A 21,126-nucleotide genomic window follows, 5' to 3' on the forward strand; every position below is an offset into this window, starting at 1 on the left:
AATAAGAATTGTAAGTTCCACAAGAAACGTCTACAGGGTTATGTTAAGTAAGTTTGAACCTTACTTCCTCAGTTATGTCTATACATGTCAGATTTAAAGCTAGACATTGTGCACAGCTTTGTATTTGTTAAATGCAGAAACATTTCTAGAATCTATAGGTTGAAAATCTATCATTAAATGGACCCTTATTTGGATACCCAAGAATCAGTGTAGCCACTTTTAAAAAATAATCATCTGGATAAATATCAATATTGAGTTTCAGTTAAAATGCATTTTATGTAGCCATTTTTCTTTGCAGGTTAAGTGAACAGACCCAGGAGGAGATTTTAGAAATACAAAAAGAAAGGATTCGTAACAACTTGACTTTTAACAGGTTTGACCGTTGTCTTTTATATTATTCAAATGAAAGCCTGATTTTACCAAATCCATTCAAAGTGTGTAAGCTATACAGTACACAATCATTTATTTATAGCCTCTAAAGTGGATCTCTTAATTATACAGAAGTACAAAAAATAGTTATGTGAACCATAGGGGAATAACAGAGAACTGTTAATTGGATCAAAACCAGAACATCTATATAGAACCATCAAAGGAAGAAGTGTGTTACGCAGAGGAACCATTTATTTAGATCTAGCCATTAACAAAGTACATCTTCAACAGTAGTTTAAGCTGTAATTAGTAATGTAACTCTAAGGGTTTAGACTAAAGTGCAACCTGATACTAGGGATTTTAGATAAGTTTAGTTCCCTAAACCTTTATACTTTAAAGAGTACGCATGTTTAAATGTTAAACTAATATATTTGTCGACTTAAGTTTGGAATAGTTTTAGCTTTGAATCCCAATTGAGCATTTTAAAGTGTGACATTTTAACATTTTTAAGTTCAAAACTAAGAACACCCCTGTTTGGTAAAGGTCTGAAATATCACATAACTGTTAACTAATGTATTTCTGTTTCAATAATCAAATCCTGGTGACTTTTTAGAACTCAGAAGTAAAAGATGTATATCGTACAGGGGCTGAGTGTTGCAGAAGACATGGTTACATTCCAGTGCGTTTTGAGAGAAGACGACATGATTGAAAGCCATATTGAGTCCACAGGTGTCTTTAAATTTATAGGTTTTATAAAGTTACCATGGTGTGATGGACTGAAACAGAAAATGATGTACAGATAAATGCCAAGTTACCAAGCTGCTCTTCAAAGGAACCCCAGCTGTTTACCTAATCCTAATATTGCTACATACTGTATACAGTATTTGTGTGTTTTTTTTTTGCTTTCCTGTATTTTAGTATGCAATTTGCTATAAGTGTAGCAAGTACTAAAAAAGGACAAGTAGAAAAACAAAAAAACAAAACAAAAACTCAACACGTAAATTAACAATTGAAATATCAGCCGGTTTGAGTAATTCAACAACAAAAAACTTTAAAACTAGAGTAAGGTTAGGGCGGCCCACAGCGTGAACTCTTCCTGACTCATCTGTCTAATAATTGGGATGTCATTTGAAGGTATGGTTGTATTTCAAGATGTGTATGTTCTTTTGGTTTATATAGAACTCTGCTGTGAACGGGAAAGAGAATTTAAGCAATACCATTTTTTTTTGTGTTTTTTAAAAATATTTTGATTTATTAGGAAGGAAAGAGCAATGATTATGAACCCTGATGAAGTAAAGATCCAGAGCGAATTGTTGGTTGAGAAATGGGTATGTTTCCTTGATTTGGTATTTGATATTGTAATGAATGACACATAAAAATATCAACCAAGTAGATCACTTAAGTTTTAAAAGAAATCAACTTGCATGAAACATCTGATGTAACTTAAATACAGTGCTGTGTTCGTCAGATAGAGGTGAAAGTATCCTATCACTGCACAATTTATCAGTCTTAGTAAGTTTGTGATTGCATGGGTACCCCATATATCTTAAAAATAATCCTGGACCTTTACATCTAATCAAGTAAAGCTTAAACAGCTTGTAATATAATAGGCAACAGGAACTTAATATAGGACTTAATTATCTTCAACTGACAAGATAAGAATCTAAATTTCTAAATTAGCTAGTTTTTAAAATAGTTACTATGATTTTTTTTTTGTCTTCTTTGTGCACATTTTAATAATTTTCATTTTGATGTAGCAGAAAAAGGTTACACAACATGAACAAGTATCATAAAATCAGTTTCTACTGTTTTCCAACTGAGCATATGGTTTGCATTTTCATTAGGAACATGCAACTTTGTCCAGTAGTCGGCATCAGAGAAAGGATGAGCGTGAGAGCGAAGCAAAAGAAACCAAAAAAGCAGACAGTGACTCTGAAGTTACTCCAGGCCCAGTGGAAGTATAGATTTACAAAATGTAAGGTCACTGTTGAATAAAAATTAAGCAAGCCTTGTTGTCCTTGCCAAATATTGACTTGTGCCAGTATAACATATATTTTCATTTGGCATTATGTGCTGTACGTTCTTAAACAATTGCTTTTGCATGAGTAAATCAATTGATGGTGTATTTTCAACCTTTCTAATAAGACTTGATCGCAATGTAGAATCCAAATAAATGGTTACATTTCAGCCATCCTAGAAATTATTTCAAATTTTAACCCTCAAATAAGACTGCAGCTCCTCCACCAGGCTTGGTGACAAATAAGCTCTGAGTTTCCAAAGCTGCTCTTCGAGCATCAGTCTTATAATATGATTCTCGTACATTTGATAGGAAGGAATCCAGCTTGTCATTGGGTACCATTGACACAGTACAGCCTCCCCACCCAGCGCCAGTCAATCTTGACCCTACAGCACCCGACTGTCTAAAAAAAAAAAAAAAAAAAAAAACATAAATGTAAAAACTCTGTTCAACAGCAAATGAAATACCTTTTTGTATTTTTAAATAAAATATGAAAACATCCGTATACAACTGTTACTTTATATTTAAACTGTTTATTAGTGTTAGGACCCAGATGACATACTGCCCCATTACATTGAGGCGAGACCACTTTTGGCTCTTTTGCCAGATGCAAATTAGTTCAGATTATGCAATTGTGACTCCAGTGCAATGTGGTGAGGTAGGCGTCTTCTGAGTTTTGCATACCACAGCAATTTAACCATGAAATTCAACAAAAGTTATACAACTGCTAAGTTAGAACTACAAAGGTTGACCCACAAGGACAATTTTGCAAGAAGGCAATAAAGTTGTTACTAACAAACATAGTTAAAAAGCGAATGCTTTTTAAAAGTTTTTACTACTGAAGTTACAATTAGTTATTCACTTCTCGACTAGCTATTAAACAATAGGGTTAGGGTTACCTTCACAATAGGGAACTAGTCCAGAACGTAATGTGCACTAAAAATACAGTAATTTACGAACAGATTGATTACTGTATCTGACTGCCAGTTGTAAACAGTACAACTGTGTTAGGGAATTATGATTTTTTTAGATTAAATTTGAGGCTCAAATAAATGACATGTGTATTTCCTTAGTTTCCAGAAAGTCCTCTCGTGAATGAATTGTTACATTCTGATTGGCTGTTGACATGATTTGTAAATTCCATTCGATCTATGCAGCAGTACAAATACCAGAAGTCAAGCAGCATGCACGGATGTTTACACAGTGAGAAAAGAACACGTAGTTTGACTATCAATAGAAACTCACAAAAGAGCATTGGCTTCAGCAATACACAGTGAACATGGAAAACAGAAGTTCAAGCCAGGATATTCCTGTTTTAGAGTTATAGGGTTGCCATTTTAGTATGGACTTTTGTTATTTCACACCAAATCTGACATTTTAAAAAAGTGCCTCCTATAAGCACAAACATGATAAATAATATATGATTTTCCACAAGGTGTCTGAATAGAGTTGTTAACCCAATAGTACTCTTAAATGGCACGATAATGCCTGGAGATAACATTGTGCTATAGTACTCACTTTGTAACATACAACGTATTATTATATTCTGGAATGTACTACAGCAGCTTGTGATTGTTGTCTTGTTTCAGACACCCCCCCCCCCCCCCCCCCCAAGTCTGTCTGTAATTAACTGTGGAAAGCAACTTTCAGCCAGCGGTGTCTGTCAGTAATGTGTTGAAATGCATTGATTTTATGCAGTTTATACTTTTACTAGCCATGAAACCACTGATGTTTTTATAGTAATGTAGTTTGCATTAATAGTAGATTATTATTTTTTAATTACAGTGACGAAATAAATCAGAAAGCTAACCATGCATCTTGCTTAAACTTACAGACAGGTGTCCACCAGCTGATCCAGTTCTGGGCAGCTGCACTCATACATGTCTCTGCAGCTCACATGGCTTTGGTTCATTAGATCTCCCAGCAGCTGGACTGCTTTGGCAGGTGTCTGGTCACAAATATCTTTAAACTCAAGTACTCTTGCAGCTTCACTGTACACATGTTTTGCACGCTGGTAGAGTTTAAAGGTGGTAACTAGAATAAAAATGAAAATATTGTTACAACATCTTTTTTTAAATTCTTGTCTTTTTTGCAGGGCCTCATTTACATTATCCAAATGGCTAGCAATGACAGCCTTCACAAGTGTTTGACATCCACATAATTATTAGGCGACGTGTGCCGTCGATCTGGCTTTTAAATCATACTTGTAGATAAGGAGTTTATATTTCAAGTTCTGTAGTAACCGTTTTATGTATCTTAAAAATATTCTGTAACTGTTATTTTGTACTTCATGTTTTAACTTTATTCTGTTTTTACAGGCCCCATACTAACTTAAATAGACACTGGAATTTTATTTTCTAAATCCTACACTGTAGGAGTTTTTGGTGCCAGGACCTACCGCTTACAATAAGTACCCTCTAGGTAACAGTACCTAATTTATATATTATATATATATATATTATATATATATATATATATATATATATATATTATATAGATCTAGCTCGACTTTGAAACTATAAAATAATAATGCAAAAGTCTACTGGAAGCATTAATAGTAGCACATAGTATTTGCAGTGCAGTCCACTGTGTTTTAAGACTTCCCTAATCCTCTCAGGCATGGACTCAATGCTGCGCTGGAGGGCCAAGTCATCCTTTAGATTCCTCCATGCAGCCTTTACATGATCCCAGTTTGTTTCAGTTGCATGGTTGCCTTTCCTGATTTCCCTTCCTATCTGACCCCATTCTCAATCGGTTGAGAACTAGTGAAATTCAAGGCCAAAATTGAAGTGGTGTGATACTGTCGTCTTCTAATAATTTCTTCATTTCTTCGATTGCAAAGGGCTCCATCATCTTGAAAGCAGAAATCACCATTGGGAAAACGGTTCTGAGCCGTAGGGAGGATGTGGTCTTAGGAGTGTTTTCAGGTACCAGTCCTTTATTATAGCTGCCCCCTAGGGTAAAAAGTGTAGCGATCCTGTGCCTTTGGCAGAAAAGCATCCCCAGAGATGGTTTCCGGATATTTAGTTGTTGGGACAGCACACTCTGGCTTTGCGCCTTCAAACTCTTAAGCCACATCAGTTTCCAAAATAGCTGAAGGGGGACTCGTCAGAGGAAATGACTTTAGCCCAGCCACCGTATGTGCGACAAAAGTTCTGGTGATCTATGATGTTTCTCTTGTTCAGAAGAGGCTTCTTAGCATTCTCCAAGAGACGCCTACACCTTTTTTTCCATTGCCGCAGTAAGTGGACACTACTGGCTGACCTATCTCTCAAACTTGAACAGTGTAAGTGTTGATCCTGGCGAGCAGTGCTGACTGGTGGGCGTCCAGACCTGTGGGCAGCTTCACAGCTTCCAGTCTCCTTATATTTCTGGATGTTCCTAAATAATGCTTTGGCTGACATAACCTTTGTTTGCTATCTGACAGCTGCTAAAACTTTCCTTGGATAGTATCTACCTGAATAAACCATCATAGAAAAGTATTAATATGTGCAACAGGTGGTGGTGTGGTATGGTATGGCAGGCAGGAGGGCAGCTTTGAGGTCAGATCAAGATTGTCGAGGTGTATACATATAAAAAGCAGTGCCGTAGGCTAAAGTCAATAGCTTTTGTCATCAATTATGTCTCAAACCTTTTTTTTTAAGATGCACTAGTCTAAAGGTATAAAAATCCAATCTTTACCAGAAAAGATTACATATGTTTTAGATTATGTCTGTACTTACCCACCTTTTGCTGCTATTTGCAAGGGCGAGTTAACATGCAATACATAACATGGTTTTATGAACTGTTTTAAAAACTTAATTACAAAACATGAAAATAAGGATGAAATACTTAGTTCACAAACTCTTTTTTTTTTTTTTGTAATTTAGTCGTTGCCAATTATTTTTGTTATTTTATCCCAATTTGAAATGCTCAACTATTATTTAGACTCAGCTCACCGCTGTGCTGACTCGGGAGGGCGAAGACATACACACGCTGTCCTCCGGAGCGTGGGCCGTCAACCGCCCGCTTCTTTACACACTGCGGATTCACCATGCAGCCACATCGGAGCTACAGTGTCAGAGGACAACGCAGTTCCTGGGCAGCTAACAGGCAAGCCTGCAGGTGCCCGGCCAGACCACAGGGGTCGCTGGTGCACGGTGTTTTATGCAACCGGGCACAGTTACTCAACAAAGTTTTTATTACCTATTTAAAAACCTAGATCCTCTAGAGGCATTTAAGACACAGTTAACAAATTAATAGGTATTTTAGCACGATACATTATTAATAAAATACTCGTGTTTTGTTTCCAATAATGAACGTTCTTCTTAACAACTAGATTATGAAATGCATTTCAGCGAGTTCTGACAGCACATCTGAAAAACTATTTTATAACTCATAAAAAAATCTAATTAATTTTGAAAGTGTTGATTACTCATCCAAAAGAAGTGTACAATTAAAAGAGTAAATAATAAAAAGGCATGCATTTATAGATCACCTTCCCATGACAGTATAAAACAGGCTGAATTCACAATGTGCTTTCACTCAAGGCATATCTGGAGTTGCGTGAGAGATTTCCATATCTCACACACTCTTGTAAATCACAATTGAACAGTAGTAACTCAAAAGAATAACTAAAAACATGTCTGTTTTCAATTTCAATGTGAAAGTCTTGCCAAAGGCTGGGACTGATTCAGAGACCACCCTTTGGTAGAGCAAGACTTTACTGGCCAGATCACCTCAAAATACTTTAGGATTCTGCTGCCCTCGTCACGTTATACATTAGCAGCCAGAATGACTCTCCAACTGCTGGCCCCCTGCCCTGGAAATCCAGTAAGATTTAGTTTACCTTTGTAGAGTGCACTGAACCTCATAACTATGCTGCCTCATCATGTCTACAATCTGCTACAAGCCTATAACCAATCTTTTTTTCTTTTTTTTTCTTTTCTTAAATGCAGAGCACTGGCAGCTACATAAACACAAAATAATTTACTGAGACAATACGTCCTGAGTGTGTGCTGCAATTCTGCTGAAAATTCAAAACTTGCTAACATTAAAGAAAGCTGAAAAAGATGTGACAAACATCATAACATAAATCTGAGTAATGTATTATGAAATAATCCAAAGCATCTTACATCTACCATGAGATCTTAGAAATCTCTGAAATTAGTTACATACGTTTTTCTTTTTTTGTTGTTGTTGCAGTGGAATAATATAGTGCACATTATGCAGGTATGTATGTACACGCAAATATCTAGGATATATAAACATATTTAGTCACTGTGCAGTAATTCATGTTGTTACAGCTAAAGAGGAACAATTGTGGAATAGCCAGTATTGTTTCAGTGCAGCGTTTCAAACCTTGCTCACAAGGCATTACATAGTTTCATATGAAATTAATTGTCCTTTGATGTGCACTCTGTAATAAAATTGATTTCTCATTAAAACACTCTTTAGCAAACGACTGATTGCTAAAAAAAAACAACCTCTGAATAGCTTTTTCAAGCACAGATCAGTCCTAATAAACATTTAAGCATATGGCAGAGGACATTCATTACTGGATCAGGTTTAAAGCCTGGAAAACATGTTTACGTTGTTATATCGCTACAACTTGATAAAGTTCCTAAAGAATACTTTAAATGTGCAGTATACATTTAGTTTGTCCTTTGAAAATAGATTTGGCTGAGAAAAAAATATCTACTTACTGAACAGAAAAAAACAAACAAAAAAAACTCCAAAAAAACTTGGTAGCAATGTATGTATAGGTTTGGTTTAAACGCAATGAAACATCCTGCAATGATTTAAAAATGTGCATTAAAAAAAGCAAACAGCAATAACATTTGCAATTTGCAATTCTATATTTTGTATGATTCAGAATTAATTATCCATTCTAAATCGTTGTGGTTAATTAGTTTGCAATACAGATGCTGAAAGAGAGAAAGGTCAGATGACACATTTACAGTTACTTTTTAAACACTGATTTTAAAACTTGCCATCTTGTGTGTTCTGACTGAGAATGCTGGTGCACAGCTCTTCCAGGGTGATACCCAGACACTGGCATATTTCTTCCTGACTATAAGGCTCTGGGTGTAGCAGTTCCTCCACTGTAGCCAACATCTCCTCCAAGGTAACCCCTACTTCCTTGTGAACATCCGCTAACTTTAGCTGTCTCTTCCAGTCCAGGCCTTTTCCTTTTGACAAAAGCTGGAAATGAAAATGAAAGTCAAATGTTACATGTGATTTAAGGCAATAAAACCCAAAATGTATTTTACTTCTCTGTCCAGTTTGTCACTATGTCACTGTGTTTCTCAGGCTACACTAGGAGGTTGAAATCATAGCTCAGGAATTAAAACAGAAATTGAAAGTTGGGGATGGTCCTTTTCCTCAAATTAGGTTTGCCTAAACATGCCTATAAGATTAAAAAAAAAAAAAAAAAAAAAGAATATCAAACTATTTTCAGGTCATATGGGACACTACACATTTAATTCAGTTTTGCTAAGGCTGAATATGCTAAATCTCATCATAATGTCAAAAAATAGCGACATACTTTCAAAAATGACTTTGAGATGTCTGGCAAGACCAAACAGAACATATCACTGGGCCATAACAAACCCACAACATAATGCTAAAATTTGCTACAAGTACTAAAGAAAAAAAAAAGAAAAGTAAAGAGCAAGCCAAGAAAAGCAACAAAGCCTTAATTTCTCATCTTTATTTTATCCTTGTCAAATATGTTTACATGCAAGTTCTTCATTAGCAAAAGCTATGTGATACATTTGAATGATGTTTACAATTCAACTCAGGATGGTTGCATGCAATGCATAGATGTTCAGGAATTCTTAACCAAATAACTTGATACTTTAGAATAATCATCATTTCATTTTGGAAACTTACAATTGCTTGTCTTTTCTTGGTTCCAATAGCCAGAAATAGCAGTGCTCATACATTTTCTATAAAAACATACCCCAGACTAATTAGCTATGTCTGAGTGTGATGACAGGAAATAAACCAGCCTTAATGGCATATTCAGTAAATTTCATAACGTGCTGCAAAAAGCCGTCATACATTAAGTCAGTCTTAAAGCAAAATCAATGGCATTTCTCAATGAGGATACCAAAAATCTCAAGCACAGATATAATACCTCACTAGGATGGTCTATGGAACAAATTATTACAATAACGTAATAATACAGTTAAGACAGTTCATTATCTTATTGATTGAATCAATATAGCTACTGCAAGATTAACCCTGCTGGAAAATAATAGGACTGAATTCTGAAGTCTTGTGGGAGAAAAAAATAAAAAAAATAATGCAAAAACAGACAAATACCAAGATCTGGGTTAAAACTAGGGTTTTTCAATCAGTTTTCCTTCTTCATTAGTTTAAGTACCACCGGGCAGCTTTTAGGGAACTGTAAGGATAATGCCAAACATGTTTCTCTACTTCACTTTATTATTATTATTATTATTATTATTATTATTATTATTATTATTATTATTTATTATTATTATTATTATTATTATTATTATTATTATTATTATTATTATTATTATTATTATTATTGGGGGGCTCCAGAGTGGCGCATCTAGTAAAGGCTCTCTGCATGAGTGCAGGATGTGCCCTATAGCCTGGGCTTTGCCGGTTCGAGTCTGGGCTATTCCACAGCCGACTGTGGATGGAAGTTCCCAGGAGGCGGCACTCAATTGGTTAGGCGGGTGAATCTGGATTGTGTAAAGAAGAGGTCGGCTGACGGCACATGCTTCGGAGGACAGCATGTGTTCACCTTCGCCTCTCCCGAGTCAGCGCAAGGTGGTAGCAGATGCCTTTATCCAATGCGACTTACAGAGACTAAGGTGTGTGAACTATGCATCAGCTGCAGAGTCACCTGCAACAACGTCTCACCCGAAAGACGGAGCACAAGGAAGTTAAGTGACTTGCTCAGGGTCACACAGTGAGTCAGTGAGTGAGCCGTGATTTGAACCAGGGACCTCCTGGTTACAAGCCCTTTTCTTTAACCACACAGCCTCCTTTTACCACATCATCTGAAAAGCACTGCAGATAGAAAAAAAGCCAGCTGGACTGCAATAATGGAATTCGAGGCTCGCAAAAGCTGGGATCTTGAGCTAGGAAAATTGATTGTGCTGTAAACCCTTCAGATAATTTAGGGTAATTCTTGTTATTACAACTCACTTTCAGCAGCTTCGTGTTTTAACCTACATACACAACCTGTTCTCAAAACCTCATGACATCTGTATAATAACTGCTCCTTCATCACCTAAGTTACAGTCCATGGGGCCTTGTTTAGAATGCAGTATTAAGCACAGACCAGGTTCATATTGCACAGATTTCTGCGGTTTTGTGAGGCTACCCATTGACATTGAATACTCCTGAAATTAACATTTTTGTTCTCTAATTAGCAGACAGAAAGGCTGCCCACAAAATGATGTTACTAGTGTGCCAGTACTTCTACTGGGCTCACTTAATTTCAGAAATACAAAACACACATCAGCAGAGTTTATAACTAAAATATTTAATTAGATGTTTGAATACATGTGGACTAATAATAGGTACTGGGAAGATTTGTTGGCACTGTGTTGTGGTATTCCCTTGCATTTCAAGTCAATGCACTGTCCAGATCAGATGGCTTGAATGCTACTAATCTGTAATAAATACTTGCTCCTGCCCGCTGGACTAAGGCAATTGCAGCCCCACCCTTAAGTGGAGAATAACTTTCATCCCATTAAAAACATTATGTTTATTGATTTACTTAATAAGGAACGCCATCATACTTACTGAGTAAACACCATTATAGAAATTGGACATAATTAGCTCAAAATGGTGTCTTCTTGACAAAAATATATATTTAGTGGTGGGATATAGTGGTTAATATTGCCTGTTTGCTTTTAAAGTTGCAAGACTTTCGTTTTGAGTTGTCTTCCTCTGAAAGGGTTTTTGTTACATTGTTTCTAACATCTCATTCATATAATTCTTTGATAGACAAAGAGTAGGAGATGTGATACCTTTTATTGGACTAATTAAACAATAATTAATCACAAGCTTTCAAGACCTCAAAGGTCTCGTCTTCAGGTGAAAGTAGGAAAGAGAGATAACACTCATGAGAACTGGACACTGTAAAACTAGCACTATGATGAACAAATATGTTAGTTGTAGCTCCAAATATAACATTAGAGCCATCAGTATAACAAACCCCATGATAGATATCATGAGAAAGCAGGACATACAACAATGTGACAGGAATGGGCAACACATGACATGCTGTAAGACTGTTACAGTATACCAAATGAATGCAACCATATCTGACATTAGTTAGCTATGTGTGTAAGTTATAGTTTGACAGTGCAACAGATATGTGTTAATTGTTTTTGTTAATTATTGTTTTAGTGTTAATTATCACCTGCACCTGGCTAGCATTGTAAATTAGAGCCAGGTGTAAGGTATTTAAGGGTAGTGATGATCTATTATCGAAAGAAAACAGAAAGATAAATGAATGCACCTCAAGATTGTATTTAGTCTATTATTTGCACTGATATTGGCGTTACTCGGATCATGGTAAAGTTACAGCTAGCTATTTGCTCTTGTGTTTTTTATTTTTTGGTTTTTTTTTTGTAATAAAGTAATAATTATCAACCTGTTATGTGGTCATTTTTAACGTGGGTGAAACCAGGGTTAAGATTATAACAAAACCGGAGACGACATTCTCCATGACAGATTAAGTTAGCATTTTATAGACACTGAATAAACTTAGTATCTTGTTAGGTATAAAACTGTAATATTTTTAACAGTTACTTAACTGTACTTTAGGTCTTTAAAATAAACGTAATACACTGAAAAAGATTTTTCTTACAACCTTAAAAGGAATCTGTATACAGTGCATGACTGGCATATATCTTAAAAGAACAAAATCATGGGAAACAAAGATCAATTTAAAACCCATTCAAGATAGAGATCTAACCAGCATAATACATTTCTGTTTTGTGTTGATAGCTTGCATTTTTCTCAAGTTAAACTGCAAACAAAATAACCAATGGCATAGATAAATGTGCAGAAAAGCAAACAACTGCTCTATGAGAACCATCCGTGCTCTATTGGTCATTATCACTTTAAAAGTACAACTACATAAAACAAATATTCCAAGTTTGATGGCTTGTTTTTTGGGAGCTAAGCTACAAACACATAGAGTTATTGCTTTCCTAATTGCAAATGGAATATCTTGGGGAACTTTACACACCACGATGTAGATTATTTAACTTTTCCAAGATATAAATAAAATGCTTGGCATATCCTTGTTTTATGCTGACAGATTGCCTTGTTTTTGAGGACTGAAGGTAGTGAGAAAAGTGATCTCACACGCATACATAAATTGAAATTATTGAAGGCGGAATAAAGAAGGCACGCAAATATGAAAGGATGCTGTGGCTAAGTGCCCCAAATCAGTAATGAAAACTCCAGGTGGTCCAATGTTAAACAGCGTTAGTCTAAAAGAATGTGCGTGTTTGTGTGTGGAAAACACCCAACTTAAAAAAAAACAAAAAAAAACACAAAGAATAATGTCTAGCAACTGATCAAATAAATAAGAATACCTGCTGATGAAAGGAATGTATTTAAATTTCTAAATGAAGAGATTAAGAGGGAAATAATTCTAGAAATAATTGTATAATGCCTTTTTACTTTTCTGAGACCAATGACTGATTCTGAAGTGTGTCTGTTACAAAACAAAACACACACATTTATACAGTCTGCAGAACAATGAGAATGTAACATGGAAAAGCGTGACTTACAAAATATTCTGAATCTGTATAATCAGCTTACATTTGGACTAAGTAGGAACAGAGGGTGGTGAAGTATTGTTTTCCTTTCCATTTGGAAGCTTGGCACAGATTCAGGCCACCTTGAAGAATCTGAAAACCATTACCCTCTGCTTATGATCAAAAGTGCAGCAAATTTAGGATATCACATAGCAGTTTCTGACAAGAGCGTATGTAAAAAAAAAAAAAAAAAAAAAAAAAAAAAATGTTTTTTTTTTTTTAAATCCCTACACTATTTAAGTTTGTATATAAGAATCTGTGGAAGAGTAACATTTTTAAGTTAAGCCTAGTATTACAAACCTACTGTGGATAGTATGATTGCTTCAGTTGGTTCACTTCTTACAGTTACCATTGTACCATACTGTACATGGATATTTTAGGTAATTTGTTTATGGGGGCGTAGTAGTATGGCATACTTCATAGCACATATTTGTTTCAAAGGTGTGAAGAGAAAAAAAAAACAGCATACCTTCGCAGCTAATCGACACTCCATGACTCTGATGTTGAAATGAGAAGTTGCAGCTTTATTCATTTCAACACAACAGTTAGCAATCACAAAAACAGCTCCGTCTGGAAGCTGAACATCAGTCGCCCTGAGAGGATTGAACTCTATTAACTTGGCCTGCAAAAAAAAATAACATAGTCTTATTCTTATTATTATTAATTAATTAGTCATGTAGCAGACGCTTTTATCCAAAGCGCCCTACAGAGACTAGGGAAGTGAACTATGCATCATCAACTGCTGCTGCAGAGTCACTTACAACAGGACCTTCGTTTTACATCTCATCTGAACATTTTATACGTATATACACACACACACACACACGTTTTATTTTATTTATTTATTTTGTTTTTGTTTTTAAGTTTCACACAAATGTTTTTGCTCACAAGAGCCAACTTCCCAAAGTTTCAGTATGTTTAACATACCTTTGTAATGGGTAAATGTGTTTGAAATATACTCAACAATATGATGCTTAGGTTTAAATAGAAAATAAACAGTACTCTAGTAGACTAAGCAGTAAATGACATCACAAGCACATTAACAGATGTAAATAGAAATAATTGAGTGTAATTGCTATACCATCAAAAGCCTGTTTTCAAATACACTTTCCCTTGACAAAGTTATGTTAAACATCCCGAAAGTTGGATTTTTTGAGCAAAAACGTGTATATATATATATATATATATATATATATATATATATATATATATATATATATATATATATAGAGAGAGAGAGAGAGAGAGAGAGACACACACACACAAGCACTTATCTTAACAGAAAGCATTACAAACACCATCTGATTAAATGTATTTGTCTGTCAGTTTAGCTTTTTTTGCAACTTCATCCTGATAGCCCCTGCACAGCTATAAAGTTAATTGTGTTTCTGTATGTCTGCTAAACATGGGTGGCTTGTGTTGTAGACTTGGTGATGTTTAGCCCGCCCTCCTAGAATTTTTGAAGAGCTATAAATTGAAGCCATCAGGGCAAGCACATGTCTGCTTGAGTTTTCAAAGCCTTGCAAGTAATTGGTGTGAATTGTAAGCTTAGAATGGAAGTTTCAGGTATCAAGGTATCAAACTCCTCTAAGCGTTATTCATGTCAGTGCAAGAACCTGTTAACGCTTCATATTACATTCTCAGAAAACAAAGATGCGTGTTTCTTGGTTTAAAATAAAGTGTTTTTTTTTAATATACTCTATTTGGAGTGGCTTAAATTTGTATGTGCAAACTGAGTCAGACACTTGCTGCTGTTTAAATAATAATATTTACATTTTCAATAAACACATCCAATTTCTATGAATTCATTGTGTAGTCTACCACAGACCACCATATTCTCTGACAGCTCCCGAGGTTTCACATTTACATAACTTAAACATAATTTGAATTCTCAGAAACCATTGGCTAAGAATTTAACAAATTATTGTATAACATATTACATATTTACAACCTTAACAAAAGCCAGAAACACAGAAGATACCCACAGTCCCTTGCTCTGCAAGAAATGAGATGGACTGGTCCATGCCTCCACCCTCTGTGCCAATGTAACGCTCACAACTGGCACAGATCTCCGCCAGTTCCACCTGGAAAATGAATGAGGATAGACAAAAGTGAACTGAATAACCTGAACCATTTTAAACTCTATTAGACAGACGAAGAACAACTTAATGCCCCAAGGACACAGCAGGACTGACCACTTAACATCCTGAGAATGTGTAGCTTTCTCATTATGCCATGTCCATCCAGGATTGATCCACCCATAGATCAGTTAACACTGACAAAGACCATAGACAGAACTAATAAAATTGTGGATCGTCATTATGGCTCTAAGAAGAACCACTCAGAAGGATTACAAAAATCACATAAAAATGCAAGGGATGTAGAAGAAAAAACTAAGAAAATGTCATTTGAAGCAACTCTTTAATCTATTATACCCTTGTATATTTTGTAAAATGTATAATAAAAATGTGTTTGCTTTCTCCAGCTTAAATTACTTTAATTATACACAGTTGTTGGCACCATGATGTACATCACTTTGTGATTCTTCGACATTAAAAGGTACGTTAAAGGTACTTTCAAATTGTATCTGTTTTCTCAAAGCTCAGAGATCAACTCACAGACGGTGGTGGGGTACCCATCAGCACCTAATACAAACAAGGGTTTCCAAATGGAATGCGGAAGGATGGGGATTGTGTGCTCCAGTAATAAACTCTCTGTGACCGGCTTCTATATCAATCTGGAGCCCTGCTGTCAACCTTGAGTTTTGAGGTCTTGTCAAAACATGGCTTGGTTTGTATCAAGTCAACTCAATCAGAACCCCAGCTCATGCTTTTCATTCAGAACTTTGTCTGCAGTCGTGCAGGTGACAGATTGAGATGTTTGACTGTGCTCAAATTTAACATTACTGTCACGTAATGCCAAATTAACCAAAAAACAAATGGTTGATTATAAATGAATACTGCCGTAGTATCTTACGAGTTCTTAATTCATATAAATAAAATGCTACACAAATAAATGTCATCAAAAAACAAACAAAAAAAAGGAAAATGTTTGAGAACAGTTCTATAATCTTCACAGTCTGTAGTTATTGTCTGTTTTCTGACACCTAACAAGTGTAGAAGTAACATGGATGTATTCTTCTTCTATATATCTCTGTACTTCACTTTTTTGGTAAATATATCTTGTATGGGTTGTGTTGCCTCAGACCAATTCCTTTTAAATGTTACGATGTAGCTTGAAATGGCATTTTAATTTCTGGTTGACGTTTCCCTTTTTTTTTGTGTATGTGTTTTCAGTCATTCTCTGTGGTTCTAGGTTCTAAAGCTAAAGTAATTTTGATCGCAAAATACATGATTCAAAAATCCGGATCACTGTTATCCAGATTACAAGTTTTGAAAAAACGGGCTCAGGTAAAGACAGATTTAGAGAAAAATTACATTAACTCAATGAGCCTTACTTAATCAAAATACTAATACATTAAAAAATTATATTTTGTACAGTATTATGTGTGTTGGTTCACTTTGGCATATATACTTTGTGGCATCCAAACTGCCTCTTCATCATTTTATATATCTTTTGTTTCCTCTGATTGCAGATTTCTATTGCATTCTTTGGGATGTGGACCTTAATGGTCTAAAAATAATGTAACAATAAAACAAGTTTTCCATTGGACACTTTACTAAAAAAAACAGAAATAAGGTGAGGAAAATCTAATGCCTGATGCAAGAAAAAAGGCTTATTGAATATGGAGCCTACAACATCCTTTTTTCGTGGACGACTTCTTTTGGTCCTTCGTGTTTATTACACAATCAATTTTGAGCATTGTGTTACAATAAATTCACAGTCTCTGAAAACACAATGTCTGATATAAAAATCAAAGCAAGCTGCTTTACACAAGTAAACAATGCTGTGAGCAGCACTGAAGGCAGTGCGTTCTCATTATACACAAGACTAATTAAAGTCCCCATCTGCTTACAGTTTGCATGCTAAGTTCCAATTTGCTGGATTACACATGTGTTTTGTATGGTAATGGCACTTATTTTAATCAGCAGCAGGGACATGTTTGTCAAGGATTATCTGGATGTCATCATAACCACAGAAATCGTGGCCTGATGTTATCTTCTCTTTAACTTTCTGTAACTCTAGGTCTCCTTTTCTGAATCACAACAGATGAAGGTCTTTGATTACCACACATATAGCTTCAAGGTTCCCTGCCTCCCACTTGAATCTGGGAATAAACATGGCCAACTTAACAACTGGTTAATCATGGTGGAATTCCAGCTATGGTGGGAAGGATGCCCAGAGACTTTTGTAAGGCCTCTTTTCTGTAGCTTTTTAAATCTTTACAGACTGTAAAAAGTATATTTCAAGTTTATATTACTGCACTGTAGTTTCTGTTAGTGCACTTGTCAGAGTGTGAGTGAAAATATCAGCAATGATAAAAAAAACAAAAACTTTATTGCAACTGTTAAAAGTGCATAAGTAAGGCTCTATAAACTACCCTTAAAAAGGTATTACAGCTAATGAAATCCTTTTATAAATCTACCCACGACTGCAGTTTGAGTTTGAGAGTGAAGTTATCTCCACTTCTTCAATGTCTTCTTTCTTTAAAGTAAATGTAGCTATAACAGTATACAGCCATTTTGCAGTTCTGTTGGCTATACATTGGTTATTCTTGGGTTATCTGTTCGCATTTGAACTTCCTGGGTAATCTCAGCAGTGTCTCCTGGGCATGTTACTGGCTGACAGCATGTCAGTCTAATAGGGGATACAGCTGATTGGCTACTGACAGGTGAACCCGTGAAGAGATGAGAACAATTTCACTCCCCAGGTGAAATGACGAAGGAAGTACATGACGAGAACAGAGTTTTCTTTATCCTAGTGTAGTAGCAGATATCAGGTTTTCAAATGAAAATAGGGCTTACACCTTTGCTGTAATGTGTGATTCTTTCAAAACTGCACAATTGAGACGTATAAAATGAATAAATGCATGGCAGACACATTTTTATGGAACTATTTTGTTAGCAACAATTACTTTAACCAACCTGCTGCTTACCCTAATGACTGACATGCTTCAAAGCCAGTGATAAGATTTTACCCTGAAGCCACTGCTGATGACCTAGGAAGTGGAGGTGTCTACCTGAACGCAAGATATGCACCCTGAATGTTGTATGGTACCAGATATAATTATTGTAAATTGAAAATACATGTGCTTCTTTTAAAACTCCACACGTGAGACATACTGTACTGTGGATGGAAGGTAAGATTAATTTCGTTAGCTATTTATTTCATTAGCTATTACCTCTTTAGAAACACAGCTGTTTAGTTCAATTGAATACACCCATCCCATCCTTTTATATCAGAAGTTAATGGAAGGTATTTTTGTTATGGGTAGGTAGATATTTCTAGTACAATTCTAACTTTTAAAGTTTGTCTTTAAGTGTAACATATCATTACATAGACTTTTTTTTTTCTTAAGTGTATACAAATAGATTTTATCTTTCTTTTGGTACAGAGTACTATATTTAGGCTTCAGGGTGCTGTGCTTCAGGCGGAAGAAAGAAAGAAAAAGAAAGAAAAAAGAATCTAAATACAGATAATGATCACTAAATTGTTAATGGTTCAGGGCAGTAATAAGGGTTATCCAGCCTCAAAGTCCTTGATAATCTCTCTGCTTGAGGGCTTTAATGTCTGCCAGGCTTGCGGTTGTACATTAAATGTTAAATGTTAAAATAAATAAATACAGTAAAAATATCCTTAAAACACGCTGATGGATGAATTAATGTTGCTTGTGGAATGCTTTACTTAAATGTTAGTAAACAAGCTGTACAGTTGAAAACACATTACTTTCCCTAGCTTTCTGCTTTGTTGTACGATATAGACAGCTTCAATCCAACCTGTTCAATGCGAAACTTTTCATTGCTTTCTGACTCTTCTCACAGCTCAGCATTTGGATTGAGAAATGCTGTTCATGGGCTCCCTAGTGCCATATCCAGTAAAGGCGCTCCGCACGGAGTGCAGGATATGCCCTATAGCTTGGAGATCGCAAGTTCGAAGTTCGAATCCATGTCACAGCTGACCGTGAGCGGGAATTTCTAGGGGGCAGCGCACAGCGGTGAGCCGAGGATACAGATTATAACTGGGCATACTAAATTGTGGAGAAAACCGAGTAAAAAATTAATTACGGCTAAATTAAAAAAAAAAAAAAGAAAAAGAAACGCTGATCAGACCCCCGTATTTTTTGATATGATAGTGTGAGTAATCATGACTGGAAATGAGAAGCAGCTCATAACTGTAATGCTCTGTGTGACAGCAGACTGGAAATGAGAAGCAGCTCATAACTGTAATGCTCTGTGTGACAGCAGACTGGAAATGAGAAGCAGCTCATAACTGTAATGCTCTGTGTGACAGCAGACTGGAAATGAGAAGCAGCTCATAACTGTAATGCTCTGTGTGACAGCAGACTGGAAATGAGAAGCAGCTCATAACTGTAATGCTCTGTGTGACAGCAGACTGGAAATGAGAAGCAGCTCATAACTGTAATGCTCTGTGTGACAGCAGACTGGAAATGAGAAGCAGCTCATAACTGTAATGCTGTGTGTGATCGCAGACAGCTGCAAACTGCCTCCATATGCGTAATTGAGGTTGTATCTTTGTAAATGCATGTTTGTTGCATGTCTTATTTTATTCTCAAATTGAGGGTAGAAAATTTTGGCTGCGTCTTAAATTACTACAAAATACGGAATACTCATCTGGTGCAGACCAGCGTTCACCAATGGCAACTTTAAGACCAACAAGCCAGATACAAAGCCAGGTTTCCAAAGGCTGGTGCATTAACCCTCTGTACCACCTGAAGAAATGATTGTACCAGTTCTTAAAAATAATATATATATATATTATATATATATATATATATATATATATAATATAGTATCTATACACTGTACATAAAACGGGTTTGTACATGTATTTTGCCCAGGAGCTATGGTAATTTACATAGTAACGAAAATGTAATTGTAGGCTTACAATACCAAATTTGTGAAAACTGAGTGTAGTAAATAACTTAAAAAAAAAAAAAAAAAAAGTTACACTACTGATCACCTGCCAAATAACTGTTTACTGTAGTTATGATAAAATCTTTGCCATATGTCTGAGCTACATAGCTAATAGATTGTAATGTGTATAATAATATTTGTTTTATTACATTTAGCACACAACTTGCCCTATTACCTACAGCAAACATTTGTTCCAGCTTGAAGGCATCTTAAAATAAAGGCACATGTTTGCACGCAGTACGCAGTTGCTCCAAACAAAAACAAAGGCTGCTTTAAATTTAAAATACAGCTGTACTAATTAGACAGGCTGTGATATTATTGTTTTTCTCCTGGAACTGCAGGGAATGTCACTAACAGAGATATCTCCCTAGGATATGAAAGAGTAGTTTAGAATGACCATATACAGGTTTCCAAGATAAAGCCTGGGGCAACTGCAGGCTGCCATGACTTTAGCCAGATCTTATACTTATGTCAATGTCAATGAAGAGTGGGCCCCAAAAAGTATTTATGCAACTGGACTTTGTATCTTCACTAATGCACTTACCACCCTAAATATTTAATTTAAATATTTATTTAAAATGCAAGCCAGATATGCTATGAAAAGTATGAGGGACTACTGTTCAGTTAATGTTGTAAATTACATTCTCCTCGGTCAAATATAGATTTTTTTTATTTTATTTTAATATAACAATGATAAAATAGTTTAAATGGGGGAATTGATTGTACATACACACTCTAGCGTGCATTTGAATTCCACTCTGTAATTTTATAAATACAGAGAATGTAAAGTAAGTACAAAATGGGGGCTCCTGAGTGGCGCATCCAGCAAAGGCGCTCCGCGTGGAGCGCAGGATGCCCCCTATAGCCTGTAGATCGCAGG

General features: G+C 35.7%; 1 protein-coding gene across 1 annotated transcript in view; it reads right to left on the reverse strand.

Moving 5' to 3' along the window:
- Positions 1-284: 284 nt before the first annotated feature.
- Positions 285-21,126, reverse strand: part of LOC121294622 (N-acetylgalactosamine kinase-like) — a 31,199-nt gene continuing 10,357 nt past the window's right edge. Inside the window, exons 7-11 of the mRNA XM_041218519.1 lie at positions 15,177-15,275; positions 13,661-13,813; positions 8,359-8,569; positions 4,219-4,420; positions 285-2,789 (exon numbers count right to left, since the gene is read on the reverse strand). Coding sequence (XP_041074453.1) covers positions 2,582-2,789; positions 4,219-4,420; positions 8,359-8,569; positions 13,661-13,813; positions 15,177-15,275 — 873 coding nt within the window. The 3' untranslated portion in view covers positions 285-2,581. The remainder of the gene's footprint in view (positions 2,790-4,218; positions 4,421-8,358; positions 8,570-13,660; positions 13,814-15,176; positions 15,276-21,126) is intronic.

Source organism: Polyodon spathula, chromosome 19 (genome assembly GCF_017654505.1).
Source record: "Polyodon spathula isolate WHYD16114869_AA chromosome 19, ASM1765450v1, whole genome shotgun sequence".
In the NCBI taxonomy this organism is placed as follows: Eukaryota; Metazoa; Chordata; class Actinopteri; order Acipenseriformes; family Polyodontidae; genus Polyodon; species Polyodon spathula.